This window comes from Grampus griseus, assembly GCF_964374135.1.
Source record: "Grampus griseus genome assembly, chromosome: 6".
In the NCBI taxonomy this organism is placed as follows: domain Eukaryota; kingdom Metazoa; phylum Chordata; class Mammalia; order Artiodactyla; family Delphinidae; genus Grampus; species Grampus griseus.
The window spans coordinates 56782633-56806164 of record NC_139000.1 but is presented as its reverse complement, the minus strand read 5'-3'; the positions used below and the strand labels follow the sequence as shown (position 1 = coordinate 56806164).

Genomic DNA, 23532 nt, shown 5'->3' with positions numbered 1-23532 from the left:
CTTTGCATCTCCCAAACTGTGGTAACAGAGGCTCTGTCAAATACAACCATGATTTCCTCTACAAAGAAAGCGAAGCTGCTCTGCAACCTTGCTGTAACTGCAACTAAATAGGACTCAGAGTGATCTTACAGCATGAGAGGCAGACCCCATCTCTATCTCTCAGTAATTCTATTTTTAGTATTCAATGCATCTGATAACATAAGCCAGTTAGCAAGGGATCAAGTGCCTTCCTTTAAGAAATAGGAAGGCTGAATGTATTTTTTTCCCCTTAATTCAGCTCTTCAGATGGAATACCACAGTGAAACCACTCTATTCTCAGAATTGATGTACCTTTCAAAACTGTAATCTTTGGCTTTCAAGTTCACTATTATTTGCCTTCAGGTACAAATTTTAAGGTGTATAGAGGCTTCTAAGCAGAATAGTTGGCCTCAGCCAGGTACTGAAAGGCTTGTTAGCTCAGTCATCATTGCAGTGTAAATTCCTTTTCAAAATAATGTTCTTCTCTCGGAGAACACTTGTGCCTGTGCTTGGTTCACTTGTCAAATACAAATCAGAGGTCATCAAATGCCTGGGGGCAACTTTGGCTATTCCAAAAATCATTTCTCCCCCTATTTTGTTGCAGAAATAGGATTTCAAATGTAAAATCCTAGGAATGTCTGCAGACATAGAAATCAGAGGTACCATCCATGCCACTGTGAGGAAGGTTGTGTGGTCAACGAACACCACCAAGTTCTTTATGCACTGACAGCAAGCAAGATAGACGTCATTTGCTTTGACATGTGCAGTTTAATATGTAAATATTCTCACAACACTTCTATTTGAGAACTTTCTCTCCAAAAGGGAAGACTGTTTAAACTAATGGCTGTATTTTGGGTCTGCTGCATTTTCCAAGATTTCTTATAATCCACAAACTTGCCTTGTTGTTTCATTTCTATAAATTCCATAGATGTTTAATTAATTTAATCTTCAAGAAGTGATGAATGTATGTAATAGACATTCACGGCTAAATATCTAACAAATACCAGAATTTCATGCTGATTTACTCCTTTTTCTGGGTGTTTTTTTGTTAATGTTATTCTCTTAAATTTTATAATCAGATCTAAAGACTGGTGATCTGCTTCCTGATGATACTGCTGTCTTCTGTGTGATCATATTATAAAAGTATTGGCCTCTCAAAATTCCTGTTTTAATTCTTCCTGAAAGTTTTTCTGTCTTTTTTTCTATTAACAAAAAAACTTTTTAAAAGACATTCTAATTTCATGTGTGTTTTATATCTCTCTACTTCCTTTTTTGCTGTTATCATTTTTGCACAATTTTGTTTCTCTTCCAGAGATTCAATTATGACCATGACCAACCAATCATATTAGTAGAGAAAACAAGACAGAAAGAAATAAGAAAAGGAAATGACTGAGTACATTTTAAAATCTATACCGCATGGGGGCAATTTTTTCTTTTTGTCCTCAGGCATACCAATAATCTGTGATTTCAAACAAACTGGCTATCCCTGAGCACACCACTCAAGTGCAGAGTAGGAGATGTCCCCGGCATCCTCCTCATTCTTTTTCCTACCAGGTGCCAAAGCTCTGATGTTCTCTGGATGAGCGGAGAAAGTACCAGAGGACATGGGGAAGGGACTGGGGATGACAGGGTTCGCCACAAGTATAATTTTTCGCAAACTGAAAAGTCATTCAGAAGCAAAGAAATTCATTCTAAATGAGTAGGTAAGAAAAATACTAGGTAATCTAGAACCTGCATTAATAATCAGAAGAATGCTTAAACTGACAGAGAAAATGGTTCTCCCTTTTGAACATGGCTTTGGATACATAGCCTATTCAGGTAACTTTCAGCCATTTCCTTCCTGTTAAAGGATGGTTCTGCTTAATAACCTGTGCTTTCATTTTTTTAATTAATTAATTTATTTTTTGGCTGTGTTGGGTCTTCATTGTTGTGTGCAGGCTTTCTCTAGTTGCGGCGAGCGGGGGCTACTCTTCATTGTGGTGCGCAGGCTTCTCGTTGTGGTGGCTTCTCTTGTTGCACAGCAGGGGCTCTAGGCGTGCGGGATTCAGTAGTTGTGGCACACGGGCTCAGTTGTGGCTTGTGGGCTTAGCTTCTCCGCGGCATGTGGGATCTTCCCGGACCAGGGCTCGAACCCACGTCCCCTGCATTGGCAGGTAGATTCTTAACCACTGCGCCACCAAGGAAGTCTACCTGGTGCTTTTAGATAGCAACCTCTAGCATTTTTAAGATGGAGCAGAAATTACTTTGTTAACCCCTGAGATAATTATTCTACACAAAAGCAAAATATTGTTAAAGAAAGAAAAGAACAAACTAATTGGATAAATACCACTATAGCCAAATATATTTTTGCAGTATTTTGTTTAGTTTAAAAATAATGAATTTTATTAAAGTATTTTAAATTAACAGCCACATAAATAAAATAAAAGACAATGTCTTGAAAATAACTCCAGTGCCATCACTGATGTCCATTTAATTATCTATGAGTAGAGGCCACACCTATGGTAATAGCAAACAAGGTGGCTGGATGAGATAAAGGTTCTTCACAAAGCACACACTATTTTAGGATCAATATTGAAGAGCACTGAAAGAGTTGTTTTCCATTTGCTGTCTCTTTTTTTCAATGGTCATTATAAGAGGAAAAATCTGCTAAGGCAAACAAATCCTTTCTTACATCCTCTACAAAAATCTTCCTACACAAATAATTGCACAGAGGAGTATTTCAAAAGCTGCAAGTTGAACCTATGAATAAATAAAAGGCTAACAACAATATTACCAAAATATTCAAATACCTCTGCATCAACTCCAGTATTCCATATTCTAGAAAGATGGCTAATAATAATAAGCATTTCTTATATACAGCTTTCATACTTCAGAAGACATTTTAAACTCATGTTTGCCATAAGCTGTTCTTTAAGACTCTTGCACTTACTAGCTTTTACTAGTGTTGCTTATTACTTATACAGAAAAACACTAACTTGCCCCAAGGGAAAGCAACTCTTTTATATGGCTAAATCAAAACCCGAACTAAAAAACCTGCCCTCTGGAATTCAGCACTTTGAATGAACAGCAGCAAGCAGCACTTTCTGCTCTGCTGTCATCCCTTGGGCTAGAGCAACCCAGTATGCATCACATCTCACACACATACACCCTCTACCATTGGCGCCAGGCTCCGATTAGGCACTTGCTAAAGGAGGTGATTTAAGGGCAACTGGATGAGAAACTGGTACAGCAGCACCACCTGGTGGGCACTGGAGAGAGGCTCAGACTTCCCTTGCTACTGCTTCAGTCAGGTCACTCCCGTTTTCAATCCCCAACTGACCAGAGGTTCCAAGATCAGAACTCTCAGACAACAGGGCAAGGGCTGCATGGCTGTTCAGAGGCTCTCCAAATCACTGCTAGGCTCTATGGCCTAATCACATTGTCCCCCGTGATGCAGATAAGGTAACTAATGCCTTGCTTTAAAGCTGCACGCACAGAGATGTGCATGAATTTACCACTGTGACCTTTAAAGGGTTTTGCCTTAAAAAAAAAAAAAAAAAGTGATTTGGTATTGTCTGATCAAACCCTCCAGCCACAATAATTTTAAGCCAGAAGCACAAATAGTAAGTAACAATTTGATGCCTTTTATTCATTTCATGAATATTTACTCAGTAAGCACATGTGTACATACACACACATTACAGAACTGTAAATGTTTATGATGCTTGATTAGTAATCAAGGTTGTTCAATTTCTATAAAAACAGGTAATGTTAAAATACTAAATCAGAGTATAAAATTAATAACTGTACAGTAGCAAATATACACATAGGTTGCCAAATTTTATTGCTTCATTCACAAATAAGAAATTCAAACAATTTGCCAAAAAAAAATCCCTAGGAATGTTTTCTAAAGCAATTAAGAACTTCCATTCTCTCAGTCTCTAACTTACTTCTTTCAACCAAGATATTCTCTTTCTGAAAATGACAAAAATGAACATTTTCTCCTTATGTTTATGTCTTCCCTGTAGACCAGTGGGTTCTCAAATGGGGGTGATTTCACCCCCCAAGGGATATCTGGCATTGGCTACTTTTTCCCAGTTTTATTGAGAAATAATTGACATGCATCACTGTATAAGTTTAAGGCACAGAGCATGATGGTTTGCTTTACACATACTGTGAAATGATTACCATTGTATGTCCAGCTAACATCCATCTTCTCATATAGATACAACAAAAAGAAATAAAAAAAGGAAAAAAAGTTACCCTTCTGATGAGAACTCATAGGATTTACTCTCTTGGGAACTTTCCTACATATCCCACAGCAGTCTCAGCTATAGTCATGACGCTGTCATTACAGCCCTAGTGCTTATCTTATAACTAGAAATTTATACCTTTTGGTATCGTCTGTTTGGTCAGGGATGCTGGAATCTATGATACACATGAGAGTCACCCACAACAAACAATTAACTTGTCTAAAAGGTCAAGAGGGCCAAAGTTGAGAAAGCCCAGTCTAGACCATAACACGCTAGAAGACAGGAACAATGTCTTACTCAAAAATGTACACTAAGTATTTGGTGGGGTAAGCTAATAACTGTTTGGTGAAATACATTGACACTGACATCTAATTCTTATATCCCCCCCCATATCTGTGTAAATAAGAAGGTGGGTGAACAACCTAGCATCCAGAAAAGAGTTGGCTACAGCTCCAGAAAAAAGACTGAAACTGACACTAGGAGACACACATACATCCACTAAACAGACATAGTAAAATAATCCATCTAGACTTAGGTTGGCCTGGATGAAATAGCACAAAACTACTGCTCTGACTTCTAGTTGGATGTGCACTTATTAGCTTAATTAAACTTCAAAAGAATGCTGATGCTAGGAACACTTGATTATATGTTCAGGGCAGAGCATCCTATTTCCTGGAAAGGTGCATTCCACCCACCCCACACACAAGTGATCATTTATAAATTCTGTTATTCAAAGCCAGCCTGAGTCTGATCACCAAGAGACAGTGAGCAAGGCTGGGGCACAGACGCCATACTACAGGAGATGTAAGAGAGTCATGGTGCTTTCCTGAGGATTTCTGGTGAAAAAGTCACCCACGCTTCTTTCTGGCCATTGTCCCCTTTCAAACTATCACAGTATTTTTGACTGATTTTTTTTTTTACCCTCCCAAAATGAAGTTTCCCCTTGTATTTTCCCACTTAAGATAACCACTTTGAGCATTCTGATAAACATCATTCCAAAAAACTCGCCATGTGTATAAAATTATATTAAAAACAGAAAAAAAATCTGATCTACAGCCTGCTGTTTTCACTCAAATATGTGTCATGAATATCTGTATGCCAATAAAGAGCTCTCCATTGTCATTTGAAATAGAGTTTAGGTGCTCTGAAATTCAGTCAAGACACATTCTTTTATAGAAGGTTTTCCGTCCAATTGTTTAAGGACGGAAAACCTTCTATAAAGAATATGTAACATACACAATCAAGATGGCAACCTTTTACCACTTTCGGATGCAACCATCAGATTTCAGATTTCTGAAATACAGCAAATACAATTTGCTGACTGGCACGGAAATGATCCATGCTGCCCCTCCCTGCTGCTCCCTTAAAACCCCTTTGAGACTGGTGTGAGTGACGACAGATCACTAAGGAAGCCTTCGTGGAGAAGAGAAGCCAGCACATAGGTCCTTAAAGGGAAGCATCAAGAGCAATGACCACTATTCCAAGGGGCGTTCAACTGATAACAGAAATCATCTTTCAGAAGAGAGAACCAAAGGTGGTTGTTAAATGTCGTGTTTGAATTTTTGCAAATATATATTACTTGTAAATCAGAAAAATATTAAAATGTAAGACATTTGTTAGTATTTGTCACACTAAGCATTAAATGTTGGAGGCGTGTCATGAACTCAACATTTTTCTTTATAACCTGCCCTACAGTCCTAATTCTGGCAAATGTTTTTGTTTCTTTTTGGTGGGTTTTTTTTCCCCAATGAAAAATATTTTTATTAGTTTTAATGGAAAAAACTAATGCATTTTGTTCCAATCATAAAGGCCCAAACAATATTCACAGATAGAATATGTATCAATTGAATAATGAAAACAAGTCTATATAAGTAAACAGCAATAGTTGAAAAGCAGTTTGCACATAAAATGTAATGTGATATAAGGTTTATTGTATTCATTCTTTTTTCTTCTTTCTGCACCAATTTTTTACACAACTTTTCACCCTTTTGGGTGTTACGGTTTTTGCACTCAGAATGCACTTATAAACAAAGTAACAGCACAGTAAAATGAAAGAAAGGGCAATATAAAGGCTAAACATGAGATTTCTTGAAAGCAAATAGAAACAGCAGTCTGAAGAGTCATGGAAGATGACTTCTGCCTCTCTCTCGTGTCAGTGTTTGTTTTCCTTTTTAAACTGGTGAACAAGATATAAGATTTCAAACTTTTTCCTACGGAAGTCCATGAGCTGAACAACCTTACTCTCTTCTGATAGTCACTATGAGCTTTAGGGGGCATTTAAATGGCCCAGTCATTTCCATCTCATTCACAAAACTTCCGTTACCCGAGCCTGAGCATCCTTGATCCCACCACTCATATCTGCCAACAGCAGTCATCAGGCCCATAAAGGGCCACGTATTTTCTAGCTATGTGAAATTCCTGATGGAGCTATAGTGGAAAATAGCAGTGTTCACTGAAAGACAGCAGAATAGATTCTAAGTTCCTGAGACAGAAGTCCAGAGACAAAACACCCAGCTCCCCAGTGGGGGAGAGACGACTAATAACAAAGCAAGTAACACTCGGGTAGAGAGTTACAGCTCAGCCTCTGAAATAGTGGAAAGACCCCACGTTAGACGTAACAAGGACTGAAGAAACTGTAGGGTATTAAGTCCACTTGTAAGACAGGCTTCAGTATTTTAAGGTCAGGCAATTTAACTTTAGGGAAAATTCTCATTAACGGTGAAATATAATAAGGGCCTAAGCTAATGACCTGTTGGCTCACAATTTAACAGAACTCCAAGGTTACATCAATGTTGAGGATGTTAAAGGCCTAAGTTTTCAATGAAAAAAATACTCTCTTAACAAAGAGAAACAATGGAAAATAACCAGCCAGAGAATTTGGCAAATTAAATGATTTGTCTCTATCCGTGGGAAAATCCCTTGGGAATAATTAAAGTTTTTGCATTTCTCTGCAAGTCTCTTCTTGGTGAAGAGATGACGAAATAGGTTAGATGCGTTTTGCCAAGTCAAGGCCAACCAAAAAGAGGCAAGAGAGAGAAAAACTAAGCAATTCAAATAAGACATAGTTGGATAGCTCGGGTCAGTTCTAACAAACTTCACTGGATAGCCTATAATTTGAAAATTCACATTAATCCAGGAAATGCAGTATTCCTTTCCCTCACTGAAAACAGAAGCTGAGGAAAGTTATAGGCATACTTAAAATATAACAGGAAAAGAGTGTGTACAGATAAGTAAATTTAGGCTAAAGGGAAAAAAAAGGTAGAATGAAACAACGAAGCTAAGAAAAAAATTACCTTGGAGTGCGTGCATAAATAGAAATATTCGGAACTTGAAATTAACACTAATTTATGAGGGGAAAAAAAAAAGAAGCTTTGCCACTCACCAATTTTAACCTCTGTAAAGGTATTCTGCCTACATCTATCTGTGTCCTTTCTGGAACATTAGTGAATCGGACTTCTGGGACCGCAACGGCGCACATGACATGGGCCCACCTACAGGAAAGGAGGCATAAATGTAAACAACCGTTCCCTAAACTTATGTATCCCATACTTCAACCAGAGGATGGCAATTCTCTCGGATGGGAAACACACAGACGAGAAAGAAAGCCCAAAGCCTATATCCATCACAGACTCTTTGAATTTAAAACCTACTGGATGATACCTGGATAGATTCAGTACCATACCTGCCCAACACTGTGACATGAAGAACTAGGTGAAAACCAAAGAATCCTATCATTATATTGTTCTACACGTGACCTGCAAAATACTGAAATGTAGGTTTGCTATTTCATTTGATACTGAAATATAGAGGTGCTTAATATACTTAAGCTAATTATAATTAGTATGTGGCAAAAGATTTGTTCAATTAATAAAAGGTATAAACTGGGTATACCACATAATCTTTTTTACATAATACGAGTATCATGAAGCAAACTAGAACTAATAGCAAAAGTTTTCTAACAGAATTAATACTGATTAAGTCTTTAATTAAATTGTTTCTTATTGCAATCCTACTATAAACAAAGGAACCAAAAGATAAGGAAAAATGAAATTTAGCTTGTTCCCTTGTTTCCTACTAAAAACCTAGAATATCTCCCTTCAAATTCTGAATTACTCCAGAAAAATGACAACGTCCTCATTAACACTATTAAGTCTCTCATAAATCTTATGCCTCAAATAAATATAGAGACTCTCGAGGTTTAAAGAGATTTTGAAAGAATTATCAAATTTGTCAAACTATTTTTAAGTCAAAGCATATTATTTCACTCTAAATATAAGACTCCATCCTGCCTTTAAAGACCACAGGGACAGAGGGTGAGTGTCAACCCCATCAGGGCATTCTTTCGTATCTAGATAAATACTATACTTCTATAGCAAACACTACTTCTTTGTGTCCTGCCCAAAGGAAGGAAGAGAAGTTCTTGTCACCTCTGTCTTTACAGGAACTGCCTAAGTCATCTCGCAGTCTGCATAACCCGTGTAACATCCTAGAACTAGTCAATGGTTTTTAGCATAGTGCCAATGACATTAACTAAGACTGTGAGAGATGAACATCCAAAATTAAGCAAATATACAGCTTCTTAGACTAAACTTTATCAATGTAGGAATAAGTACCTTCACTCTTCCTTATAAACAATCAGAAACATGCACATGCACATAATTATGCCAACTCCATCATTACATGACAGGACATGACATTACTCCAAGGGTACCAACTCCAGTGCCCATGGGGCCAGGCAAGATGTAACCAAATACACACATACTGGTAAATCATGGTAACCCGAGGAGCGCCTGCCCCATTTAGGCCAAGTTCTCATCCTAGCTTGTTATTGTCATATAGAGATACACAATCATTTATTAAGTAAAGATGAACATCTGGATTTTTATATAAAATCTCTCAACTTTTAAATTAAATTCATAAAGTGGTGTGTCAGTCAAATAAAACATATCTTGGGGCTGGATCTGGCTCTCAAATACCATAATACAACCTATATCTAAACTTTTCTACATGTTTCTATTTCCATAGGAACCTATAATTTGCTTTGGCCCCATTTTAAATATTTAAATCGGGTCATAAAAATAAAATTCACACAAAAATATATTTCAACAACCATAGAAACAAGACTTTCTTTTATGTTCACTTATGACTCTCTTCATATTCTCCAACTGTCCCCTCTAAATTGCAAAATCAATCTTTTCTCTCTGTGTTTCTATTTTAGAATACACACTTTCTTGTTAATTTGCTGGTGTTAAAAGTAAATGGTCTTATTCTAATAGTATAGTATGATTATAATTGATTTTATTTACCTGAAGATAACAGATTTCACTGTTTTCAGGCATATTCTGTTTTTATTACAATGAAAGCATTCATCATATTAAACACAAGGATTCCAAAGGCACCTAGAGGATATGGGCTCTATTCAAACTCTGTTAGTGAAAGAGGGGTTATTCCTCATGATGTCAAGGATTCCTCATGATGTCAAAGACACAGAACAGAAGCTGACTTAGAACACCTTTGCCCAGCAGAGGTGAATGTGCTGTCAGTAATGGTTTCTGGAGACATGCACAGAATCCCCACCTCAGACCTAAACAGCAAAAGCTGTGGAACAACGTGTACAACAATGAGAGGCAAAGCACACTGTCACTCAGAGGTTCAACACTCAAGAGAGAGAAGGAAACGATGAAATTCAACATAATTAACGTACTACTTACTTATTGTTCTTAGTTTCCTTAAGAGCACCCCCTCTCAAATTGCAGAGACAGCACTCCTAGGGCAGAAAAAACACCACACAATTTTTAGAGCCATGTAATAAAAGTCAGTACTGTTTATCAAAATATCCCCGTAAATGCTAATTTTTTATTTTAAAATTAAAATTATCAGGAACTTCATGAAGGACTATCTCTAAACAGTTCAAGAAGGGAGAGGAAAAGAGAGGTAGGAAAGTGAGGGGACACCCAAAAGTGTTCTCAGTGTATGTATCTCCTAGGGGAAACCATCATTATCCTAGTATCATGTTCAATTGCCATCGCTGGGGGAAAGCTGTGACACAGAGAAACTGGTAGGTGGAGAGATAGGTACCAAAACTCTAGAACAGAGGAATACACATACAACTCGGTTCCCTTGAGTTCTGGGAATCCACTCCCGTATACAGGATGGCTAAAAAACGGTATTGGCAGGCTTCATTCTGATATGTGGATAAGAAGGAAGCTCTTTTTAAAAGACACTCTTCAAAAAACTATCTCTTGGGTCTTTCTATGGGCAAATAGTGTTGGAAAAATTGTTCTGATAAACCCAGGCTTTCCAGCCCCAGAAAACAGAGCCATAAAATGTTTTCCTTTATCTTCCCCACATAAGTTTACATTTTTGGCACTTCTATGTGTCTTAGATTGGCACAGACTTTTCATTCCAAGATGACTCCCTTTACTACAAACATACCTTATCATTTCTCATTACAATTTTATGAAAAAGTCCACGAGAAAACAGGGCCAGAAAGTAATGCAATGCCTTTTGTTGACCTAGAATTTTTAATTAAATACCTAAGTAAATTTTTTATTTTCAACCTCAAGCTTGTCCTCCCAATTTACTGCACTAATAGTCTGGGGTTTCTTTTCAAGTTACAAGTTATTTTGTGGGGCTTTTTTTTTCTTCCAAGCTGTCTATATAAAATTTCTTTATCTGTTCTTTAAGGTGATCTCCCTTAACTGATTTTGACAGCTTTGCTCAGCTTTACAGGGAATCCCTCTAACTTACCTACTATTAATAATGGGGTGTCATACTCCACAGCTTTTCTTTTTCTGAGAACAACACCAAAACCACTGAGGAGGATCAACATAGCTGTAGAACTCTTAACAGGCAGCAAAAAAGGCAAAAAGACTAGAAATGTTCAATGGTTTTACTTGTCTGGAAAGTCTCTGCACATCTATTTGAAATTTCCCTGGTGATTATTAAAGGTTCAGAGTAGCAAAAGCTGCCCTGTGTATATCCATTTGAATCCATGATAAACCCAGCTCAAGAAGATAATTTGATGAAGAACATTCTCTATTGCAAAGCCATATTCCAGCGGCCCTTGAAAGAACTGGTTTTGATGAAACACACAATGAAAGGAAAATTTCATAATCCAAATATTGAAAATGAGAAATCCAATAATTCACATTATTCAATAATATCCAAATTATTCAATAACAATTTCATAAAATGTTACTGATTTTATTTTTTTCAGTAATTTACCACACTTGCTACAGAGAGAGGATGAAAATGAAAACAAAACAGAGGTCAAATGTTTTCATTGAAACTAACATAAAAAGATGTTAATACGGAAGTGGGAATGCAGGAAAGGAGAGCTGTGGACCGTGAGAAGCGCAGACACTGAGAGAATTAGATGTCTGATTAATGAAACTAGTAGTGAGAAGAAGCCTAAAGGGACGAGTTAGCAGAATGAAATATAGCAAAGCAGCATGGAAGCTGCTTCCATGCACCTGATTAGGGTCATGAACAGGTACACGTGCTGCAGAGCCAAATATAACAGAAGGCAACAGCCTCTAAAGTGGAATCTGTAGACTCAAGGTGTTAAGTGGAGTTGAGAAGACTCCCGCCTGCCACAACATGAAACTTGTTCTTTCTAGGGTCACAAGCGACCTCCATGTCACCAAATGTAATGGATATTTCAAGTCCTTGGTTCGCCTGACCTCTTAGCAGCATTCAACGTTGTCAACTGTGCCTGAAACAGTTTCTCCCTGTGGTTTCCATGACCCGCCACTCTCCTCATCGTCCTTTTCCATCTCTAGTTGATACTCAGCTTCCTTTACAGGCATCTCTTTCATGCTCCTTAAACACTGTAATTTCTGTAGCAGGGCCTATTCACTCCTCTCTCCACACCTGTTTGCCAGGCATTGGATCTACTACCCTGATTCCCAAAAGGCCACTGACTCAAACATCTGTCTCCTGAGATGTCTCACTGACAGCTCCACAGGCATCTCAAATACACGTGCAACACTGAGCTCATGTCTTCTTCCCAAGCCAGTTTCCCAGCAGTGGCATCAACCACCCAGTCTAGCTCAGGCTAGAAGACATAACCAGAAACACTGGAGGAAAATGGCAATGGAACAATATCCATAAAATACTGAAAGAAAAAAGCTGGCAACCTGAAATTCTATTTCCAAGGAAAATATCCTTTGAAAATGAAGATAAGATAAAAATAATCTCATAGAGACAAAAATCTATGAGAATGAATCTACATTATAAAAACCACTAAAAAAAATCTTCAGAATGAAGGACAATGACACCAGCCTGAACCATGAAGTGGCAGGAAAGAATGAAGAGCACCTAAAACGGGTAAATATAAAATAAAGCTTTAGTATCTTCAAATACGCACACACAAACAAAGAGAGCAAGAGAGAGAGACAGAGAGACTATACAAGTTTCATTTAAAAACTTGATTGTTTCACACAAAAATAACAATACTATGGAGTGGAGTCTATGCAGAAGTAAAATGTAAGATAAGACCACAAACAGAAGGCAAGTTAATCAAATTATACCGTTGTAAGGTTCCTACACTGTTCATGAAGTAGGATGATATTATTGGAAGGTGGATTTTGATAATATAAAAATGAAAATTGTAATTTTCAGCAACCACCTATAACAAAGCCCTCAAGAAATTCCCAAATATTAAGTTCGAAGGAATATAAGCTCACAATAAAAACTCAAAAAACATCCAAGAAAATATGGTTACATAAGCAGGAAAAAAAAAAGACAATAGAATTAGATGCACATTGAGCTCAGACAGAAGATGTAATAAGCATTTTAACATGTTTAAAAATTAAATATGGGTATTAGGAATGTAAGTGAGAGACTATAAATAAATAACAGATCAGATTTTTAAAAACAATATAAAAATTCTATAACCAAAACAAAATAACCTGAAATTAAAAACTTAGTGATATGTTAAAAGGCAGACTACTCTTGGTTGAAGAGAAAATTAGAAAACAGAAAGTTAGAGCTGGATAAATAACCAAAAATTAATACCACAAACTATTCAAAAATGAATTCAATTGAATGTGTGTGTATGTATTTCTGATTCATAAAAATAAATTCCAATTGATTTACAGACCTAAACTCAAAAACAAAGCAGAACTACAGAAATATTCAAAGAAATTTTAGGCAAATATATTGATGAATTTAGGATAAATATGACGTCTTAATATAACATTTAAAAAACAAAAGACATGTAGACATTAATAAAGTTTGACTACATCAAAATTTTTTAATTCTAAAGGATAAAATACTATATAAATTAATATAAAATAAGATTAAAAATTTACAATAAAAAACAAAGATTGTTATCCAAAAAATAATTTTTAAAAAGCCACACTTTTGAAAAATAGGCAGAAGATTCAAAGACTCTTCATTGCCAATAAATACATGAAAGATACATAATTTCAAGAATAAAGAAAATGAAATAATGAGTGTTAACTTCAGATTTTTAAATCAGAATATCTATAGTCTGGGGTATGTGAGTTGTTATGATGGCTGTGGAGAGGAATTCAGCATTATCAATCAAAATTTTAAATGTACATAAATTACAACAAGCAATTCACCTTCTTAGAATCTATCTTAGCTAAACATTTACATCTATGCAGAAGTAGGAATATACAATGACTATCATTTCATTTCTGTTCATAACAGAGAAAACAGTTACCTCTGGGAGGAACTGGAATTGTCAGTTACTTATTTTATTTGTAATGTCTGAATTTTTAAATTAGATTCAGGTTTGAAATTTAAAATAGTGATGAAAAAGATATGGTAAATCCAAAAATTACTGAATTACTAAGAATTACACAATGAAATATTAAGTGAAAACACTAAGGCATGTTTGAATAATCTGTGACACCATTTGGGTCTCCCAAGAACAACAAAATATAGCATTAGTTTATGCACAGAAAAGATCTGAAAGGCTGATTAACTAAACAGTATGAGTAGTTTTCTGTAAAGAAAAATGAGATTTGAGAATCTGAGAATGTTGGGAATGGGAGACCTTCCTAACAATACTTATTACTCTTACATTAAAAAAAGAAAACTCACAGACACACAAAGAAATTAAACTTTCTTCCATCTGTACCATTTTTCTAGGTTCCACATATATGCGTTAATATACGATATTTGTTTTTCTCTTTCTGACTTACTTCACTCTGTATGACAGTCTCTGTATGACACAAAGAGAAAAACAAATATCGTATATTAACACATATATGTGGAACCTAGAAAAATGGTTAGGATGAACCGGTTTGCAGGGCAGAAACAGAGACACAGATATAGAGAACAAACGTATGGACACCAAGGGGGGAAAGTGGCGTGGCGGGGGGGATGAATTGGGAGATTGGGATTGACATATATACACTAATATGTATAAAATGGATGACTAATTAGAACCTGCTGTATTAAAAAATAAATAAAATAAAATTCAAAAAAAACCTTCTTCCATCAAATATGTGTAATTTAAAATTAATGTAATCATGGAGGTTTATCTTTTTTTCCTAAATTTTTTTTTACTTAAATGAAAATTTTAAATGGGCATCTGTGATTTCTACTAGTCTTTCAGCGTATGGAAACTTCTTTCCAACCTAACCTGAGGAGATACCAAAATTGTTCAGCCTTGCAGAACAAAACAAATAAATAAAATTCCACAGTGAACACTCATTGCCAGGCTTTTTCTACCTTATGTTTATGAGCATGCCTCTTCTAGAAACAATAACACCCAGTGTAAGATGACTCACTATTATACAGATTTAGATATATTGCTAGTCAACTAATGTTTCCTAAAACAAAACAAAAAAATGCTGAAACGCCTGTTACAAAATGACTACTCTATGAGCAGCTGTTATTCCTGGCTCCCAAGGACAGCATCTAAAGAGCCATTCTATTGTGTAACCCACCCCCAGGCCAGCTAAAAGCTGAATGAAAAAGTATAAATTGAGATATTCTGGACATTGTACCTTTCCTACTTAGGTCCCTTTCCCTCACCTAATACCATTCACAAAATCCCCTTTTAATAATACCAAGTTACTTTTAAAATTTGGTTTCATTAAAAGTCTCCGCTGAGATGAACAGCTAGTATACCAATTTACAACACAATGATTTCTTTACAGCTCAGTTATTAAACTGAAAAAGAGTGTTTATGATCAAAGTGCTGACACAACGTTAACAACAATGGTGAGAAAGGCATTGTTAGAATATGGCTATCACAGTTGTTTGTTATTTGTCCTAGAGGGAAATCATGTTCCAATGGCTCTTCTATAAAACATCAATTAAAGAAATGTCAATACCAACATTCTCAAGCTGCCTTGTAAGGAGCTCTCATTTTAGCTGACATATCCATAAATGACACTAAAGCCAATTTTCAGTGCTATAGAAAAATCACAAGATTGAAGTACCTCCCCACAGCCTTATTTATCTGACGTGTTCATTACAGAAATGCAAAACCATAAAATAGGGCTGTCTGAGCTGGGAAAACAAAGACTAATTAATCACATTAATGGAAAACTAGCTTACAAAGTGCTGATCAACAAAACACGGAAGAACAATTTCTGGAGATGGGGCTCAGTTATCAGGGTTGAAGAGAGGATGGAATCTCATGTTAGGATGGGGCTGACAAGAATTCTGAGTGATTAGGAAATTGAATGACAAGTTTCCTACAGTAATTCTCTGAATGGAAATTTCACAGGGTCCAATAAATTTTATACCAGCAAGTGAGTTCCCTAATTTAGATGCTCACACCTAATTTGTGTTATAAGTGAAAATATATATTCATTCAACAGATATTGGTGAATCACCAATATTGTGTCCTAGGCACTGGGCAACAGCAATGAATGACAAAGACACACTCTGGCTAGGAGAGAAGACAAACTAAATCAGTAGATTATTTAAGGTAAAGGATGTTAAGCACTTGAGAGTGGGCCATGGAGTTCTCTAGGGAAAGGTGATGGCAGCAGATCCTGGCCTTTTCTAATAGGAAAGGTTATCAGAAAGTAAGAGAAAGAATATCTGGTAAGGTTTCATAAGCCATGAAAAAAAAGTCGATGGCCTGAAGCCACTGTAAGGTTTGAATGCACCAAGGACATATAACCTGATTTATATTTTAATCAGACCATCCCAATTGCTGTGTTGACAGACAACAAAGGTTCAAGGGTGAAGAGAAGTTAGCAGGTTACTACCATATCCAGGAAAGAGGTAATGAGCAGATTAGTCTGGATTATGTCAGCCGAGGTGACTAAGAAGTGGACAGGATACTAGATTCATTTTAAAACTAGACAAGACAGGATCTGCTGTCAGACAGATATGAGGTATGAGAAGAAGAAAGCATCAAATCTAACTCTAAAGTTCTTGGCCTCAGCAACTGGAAGGCCTGGAGATACGGAAGCCTGCAGAATATCTAGAATTCAGTTCAGGACAGGGTGAATTTGAGCTATTGGACATGCTAGAGGAGATGCTATCATAAAGTTGGCCACAAGGATGAGACTGAGCTGGACCAGAAATGCCCAAGCCATCAATGCCTAGATGCTGTTTACAACCATTAAAGCTATGAGATGGGAAGAGGTTACCAAATGGGTTAGTGTAGAAAAGAGGCCCACATTTTGAACTCTGGGGAGTGAGAGGAGAAGCAGGAGAGTGCAGGATCCTGGAAGCCAAGTGAGGACTGCTTCAAACAGGAGACAGTGATCAACAGAAGTTTCTAAGAAAAAGTGGGGCAAAGCCTATGACTGGAATAAATTTAAGAGAGAAGTGGGGGAGAAGGGTCGGAGAGAGTGAATAAAGATAAGCCTTTTCAGGAATTTTACTATATATATAGGGGCGTGGAGAAATAGAGTGGGAGCTAGTGGGAAGAAAGATCAGGAGAGGGTTTTTTGGTTTACTTGAAGATGGAAAAAATAACAGTGTGTGGATGATAATGAGAATCATCTGGAGAAGGGATGTGGGCGAGAAAGGGATGAATTACTGTAACTATGATCCTGTGTATAAGAGAGCGGATGGCCTTAGGAGAAGAGATATTATAGATATGAAGCAGGTAGAAACATTAAGATCTCTATTGGTGTCTTCCCATTTCTCCATGAATATGAAGACACTTCATGAGGTGAGGGTGAGGATGGAGAAGATGGGGAAGCTTGAGGAGAAAGAAGATATGAAACAGTCAATCAGGAGAGTAGTAGAGTGAATGAGTGATGGGAATGCAACATGAATTACCCACACCGTTGAGGACCAACCTCCAGTTACAAACTGAAAGCAAGAGCAATCTGCATATGGGGTGTTTCTCCACAGCCATACTCAGCTACAGAGGTGCAGGTACAGAGTAGATAGATAGTTGGATTTACCAGGGTTGAGTTATACCAAGGAAGAGTAACAAAGTCAGAGAGTGGCAAGGGAGCTATGTGCAAGGAAATATAGCAGCTTAAACAGAAGTAAGGACATGAGGGGAGGGAGAGACTGAAAAGTTGGGAGCATTACTGAATCATACATCACAGTGAGGTGAAAGGATTGCTGGAGTCCCAGAACCAGAGGGTGTGGGCTAGACAGACAGAAGGTAGTCAGAGAAAGAGATGCCTGAAAATGAAAGATGGCACTGAAAATACAACATACCTAGTGGAACGCCGAATGGTTAAGAGTGAAAACTAATTACCCTTTCAAAAGCCTGTCTTTCTACTGTACACCCTTTAGTTCTCTGTTACTGCAACAACAAATTACCTCAAATACAGTGGCTTAAAACAACATAAGTATGTACAGTTCAGTAGATCAGAATTCCAAAATGGGTCTCACTGGGCTAAAATCAAGGTGTCAGCAGGTCACTCTCTTCTGGAGGCTCTCAGGGAGAATCTATTTCTTTGCCCTCTGCAGCTTTTAGGGGAGCCCACGTGCCTTGGTCCTAGGCCCTCCTCCTCCATCTTCAAAGCCAGCAACAGCAGGCCACGCACTTCTCACATCACATTACTCTGACCTTTTCTGCCCCCCTCTTCCTCATTTAAGGACCCTTCTGATTGCACTGAATGCACCCAGGTAAACAGAATAATATCCCTATTTGTAAAGCCAGCTGATCAGCAACCTTAATGCTATCTGCTACCATAATTCCCTTTTCATGCAACATAACATACAGGTTCCAGGGTTTAGGATGTAGACATGCCGGCGGCAGGGAGGGGGGGAGATGTTCTCACTACATTTTAACGATTTAAATACTATCATGCAGCCATATGTATGAAAGGACGATAACAGAAGAGGAAATCATACTCTCTGTTTCAAATTACATCCCCCCAACCATTTATCTTTCTAATGTCATTCCTTACAGCAGTATAAAATTTACTTTGAGGTTTGCAGAGCACCTATCTGATAGCAAGCCAGGCATATGCTCGATAGCAAGGAGAAGCACCTCTATAATTTAAGACTGATCAGAGGTAATCTACATGGAACTTCACGGCATTTACATAATAGTATTTCCAGGATCCTAAGCAAAGTACTTGAAACTGAACATACATCTTACTTTGTTAAAACTGTACAACATTTGGCTTTCAAATAAAAACCCAGCTGGTTTATTCTTTCTTCCCAGCATGACCTTCGATAGCAAATAACAAAGTACATGACTTCTTCATCCTGCCACTGGACTAGTTTTTGCCGTTCGTGAGAAACGCCTGCATTGCACTTTTTTTTCCCCCTCCACGCTTCCTAGGGATCTCTTTCCTCATTGCTAAGGATATGTGCCTTTTAGCCCAGTGACCTCCGGGCATGCACATCCTGGTGTGCAGTGCAGTATGCTATGCTCCCCATAATGTCAGTCATTATTCTTCCTGACTTTACTTGTGCTCTCTGGTTGAAGCACTTAAGATTAATGAGGCATTTGGTCTCAATCAAGAAGCTATTTATGAATATAGTTCCACTTACAAAAAGCTATGTAGATTTCTCTTTCTCTCTCTCCATTACCAAAGTGGGGTAGGGAGGGATTGCGTCTTTTGAGCAAAAGGGAGAAGAATGAACAGAAAAAAAAAAAAAGATTTGTGACTTTTTTAGCCTGTAAGCAGTTCCCTAACATAAAGGCCTCCACATCATAGCTATGCTGTCAGGATAATTGATATCCTCAAATGCGCTGTTCTGTTTGCTCAAAGTAAAATAATTATTACCACCTTGGCCTTTGTGAGCCAAGGTTTAAGTCTGCAGCTGTTCAGGAAAATCTGCCTCCTCAGGAGGGAAAAGGTAATTCTGAACTCAAATGCGTCACCTCAAATGGGAGAGTGTGGTCTGGCTAGCGGCTTCCAGGGACACCTCACTGGAGAGGAGAATTGGCACAAGCAACCACTTGGCTACACACAGCCATGGCATTCAACAAGAATACAGCCTTTCTTTTTCTACTAGTTTTACTGTGTCTGAGGATCAAAGTCAGCCTTTCAGACTCACAGCCTCTCACCACCTGGTCTTGACAGTATCCCATGGAATAAAAAAAAAAAAAAAAAAAAAGAAACACAGCATAAACCACATCACAGGGAGCAGGCGTGCCACCACGACCGCTCAAGGCCACAGCCAATCAGATCTAAACATCAATGGCTCTGATCTACAAAGCCAATTCAGAGCTCCTTGTTAAAGAAAAATGCCAACTCGGTTGTCAATTGGGAAACTAGATTCAGGGGATTATCCAGCTCTGGGAAAAGGTCCTCCAGGCAGAAACTAGAGTCAATATGAAAGAGTAAGGACACTGCTCTACTCAACCACCCAATAACACTAATCATTCCATATTACACTATTAGTGCTGACTTTATTTTCAATGTAAACAAACAAAAATCATTCAGATACATTGCTCAGAATTAGGCCGGTTGTTCAGCCTTCTTTCCACTCTAAAAACAAGTAACTGAGAAGAGTAAAAAAAAAAAAAAAAGAGTGTAGGCCTGAGAGTGAGAGGCCTGAGTACTGCCATGAATCTGGGTTCTCTTACCATATAGAGGGGTGATCCTGGACAAAGAAGTTACTCTCTCAAACCCCTGGCTCAGTATCTGTAAAATGAAATTTCTGAGATAGATGAAGAATTCTTTAGTCTTTGCCAGTACTAAATTTTATGGAAGCTAGAAAAATTCTATCCTTGCTACTTATATTGGTTTATATTTAAATCAGCAGTTATTCTGAATCTGTAGGTCAAACATTTTAAAATGAAACTATTACTTTTTTTAAAACACAAGACTTCCAAGAGCCAAATGACTGGCAATTCTAACATCTATGATCAGTACCCCTATTTTTATTTGAGGAGTTGCAGAGGAGATATAATGGTTGTATTATGCGATAAGGGTGACATAATCCTTAGCCACATACATTTTCTTTAATTATCTCTACCCTAAGAGAATTCCCATGTCAGAGAGAAAGAAGAGAAAGCACTGCCTTCAGATTTAACAGAGTGCGGTTAGGGTTGCTTCGTATCAGTTACGCCCCTATCTATAGGACCAGCCTCAATGCAAAGTAGGAGTCAGACTCTACCTATTAGACCACCTTCCTCCATTATTAGCCAGAGTACATAGAGTTATAGGGACTGGGACCTCATCATTCCCAAAGATGAGTTACCAACTTTCCAAGAAGTTGATCATTTTTACCTGAGCCTTAAGGGTAGGGAGTAAAGACTAAGGTATATGGGCTTCCCTGGTGGCGCAGTGGTTAAGAATCTGCCTGCCAATGCAGGGGACATGGGTTTGAGCCCTGGTCCGGGAAGATCCCACATGCCGCAGAGCAACTGAGCCCGTTTGCCACAACTACTGAGCTTACGCTCTAGAGCCCGCGAGCCACAACTACTGAGGCCGTGAGCCACAACTACTGAGCCCGAGTGCCACAACTACTGAAGCCCGCACGCCTAGAGCCCGTGCTCCCCAACAAGAGAAGCCACCGCAATGAGAAGCCTGCACATCACAACGAAGAGAAGGCCCCATTCGCTTCAACTAGAGAAACCCCATGCGTACAACTAGGACCCAATACAGCCAAAGATAAATAAAAATAAAATAAATTAATTAAAAAAAAATAAAGACTAAGGTATATTCCAAAGATTAAGAGTTCAGATAAATGTGTTCCAACAAATGACACAGATTCTTTAGCTCATAAGCTTTAGCAACACTGTGGGGTTGGGTTTTTTAAAGACCAATACCTCAGGTACTTCCAGATTTTAACTTTGTGATTATGATTCATGCAGACAAAACACTTCACTTTCTTTCAAAAGCCAAAAAATAGCTCTGTGCAGCCTTGGAGGGCATGAATGGCAACCACTACTCAATCTATAGATGCCACTTATTTATAATCAAGCAACAAAAATAAATAAACAAACAGCACCAAAATGTTTATTTTTAATCACTGCAATTGCTTATTCCACTCTTTGTAAGAGGAAAGAAGATGCTAATTCCAAATGATTATCAAGGTATAGCCTGTGCTCATATCTGTTAGTCCATTTAAAAAAAAACAAATAAGCAAAATAAAGACAGTGAATAGATAGGTGGCCAAGGTGAAAACCTATTTCATGTTTGGGTTTTGATTTCTTAAAACCATTTTGAAAAAACAAAACAAAACAGAATGCTATGTTTGTTATACATATATAGTACAACTTTATTATTCTACAGAGTATAATAAATGCTCTTCAATAGATAATAAATGTGTGCAATTACCTAGTTCATGTATTTCATTATACAGAACGAAAATTCTAACCTTTAAGATGTTTTATTTTAATTTTCCATTTCAAAATCTACCTTTTCATAGCACGGCAATATCCACCCAACAATATAATATACAACTGTGTATTTTACTGTATTACTTTGCAACGAAAATATTTAAACAAATTCTCCTAAATTAAGAGCAAAGGGATATATTGAAATAAAAAGAAATCCCGAGGATGATGTGCATTGCCACAGATTCCTGAACATCAGATAGATAAAGTTATAGTAAGGCCTTTAAAGTCACTTTTTAAAAAACAATGAAAGTTTCCTGGAACACATAAAATCTACACTGATCCAGCCAATAATTACCAATGTCACTTCCAATTCCTATACTTTTCTGTTACTCATCACCTCTGACCAGGTTAAGAAATACAGGAATAAAGTTAGATTTCTTGAAGTTGCCCAATTCTTAAGGAAAACTAATTAAGGCAAAATGGAAATAAAAAACAACACAGAATCAAGGGATTTTAGGGTGAGAAGAGGCCTTAGATATACATCTCTAGTCGAACCTTCTCACTACGTTGCTTTTAAATCTTCCTGTAATTAAGATTTTAGATTATAGGTATGTGAGCTACTGTGTCTACCCCTCCCTTCCCCCCAAAAATTACATATGGTGATTAAAAAAGCTCCCTAGTAAGGCATAGCACAAATGATACTTTACTTGGACTTTTTCACACTGACAATGAAAACCTACAGCACAGGCTTAATGCTACCCTGGACAGAAGACTGGCAACTCAAGATTTGCCAGAGTCATAAATCTGAGTGTGACGTGACTTCCCATATGTTAAATTACCAATCTTCCCATGAAGTTTTCACTCCCATTTTGGCACTAAAACAAAACCTCACAGTGACCCCCACCGCAAAAGAAACATCCAGATTTCCTGCAAAGAAACAACCACCAAAAAGCTACATTATTCCTAAATTTTAAAAAGAGAAAATCTTACCCATATTCCTCTTTAACCTCTTAACCTGCTTATATTTTATTCTTTAGAATTCCATTTATAAATTCTTTAGAAGATAGTATAGAAAATCCTCCTGTGATTTATTAGCATATTACCTCTTAATACTCCACAGAGTATTCAGCACATAGATTATTATTTTTTACAATAAAAGTATTTAGGTTACCAGTTCATTTCCAGACATTTAACTAACATCCTCCTTCACAATTAGAAGTGAAGCCCTAAAGTAAGTTCAGGAATTTTACAGAAATACTCAGACTCAAAAACAATTTTTCAAAATAGAGATAAAAAAGAAAATGGTAGGGAAAAAAAACCTGAACGAAAGCAATACAAATTCTGTATTTTTACAGTGAGAATATTACATTATATTTTTAATTAGCAGTAACTTGTAGTCATTATAAAATGGAAATCCATAAACAGATTAGACACAAAACTCTAGTAATTTAGGTCAAAAGTGATTAGATTCAAATTAAGACTCAAAATAGCAAGAAATACATTCTAGAATCAGAGTAATGACATTCAACACCTAAAAACAGAACTTGGTAATGTTTGGAATGCACTCTAAAGTGCTACTATAATGAAGGAGTAAAAATGGCTCCAAAATGAATTACATAATCA

At 37.2% G+C, this 23532-nt stretch overlaps 1 protein-coding gene across 5 annotated transcripts in view; it reads right to left on the bottom strand.

The window, feature by feature from the left end:
* The window catches only part of KDM4C (lysine demethylase 4C), a 410995-nt gene that overhangs the window by 136477 nt on the left and 250986 nt on the right, over positions 1-23532 (bottom strand). For 4 of the 5 annotated variants that reach the window (XM_082656307.1, XM_082656305.1, XM_082656308.1 and 1 more), the window contains 2 exons: positions 9962-10017; positions 7633-7741 (listed from right to left, as the gene is read on the bottom strand). In XM_082656307.1, the coding sequence (XP_082512433.1) occupies positions 7633-7741; positions 9962-10017 (165 nt within the window). Of the gene's footprint in view, positions 1-7632; positions 7742-9961; positions 10018-23532 lie in introns of those variants that run through there. The other variant, XM_082656309.1, reaches the window with a different exon arrangement.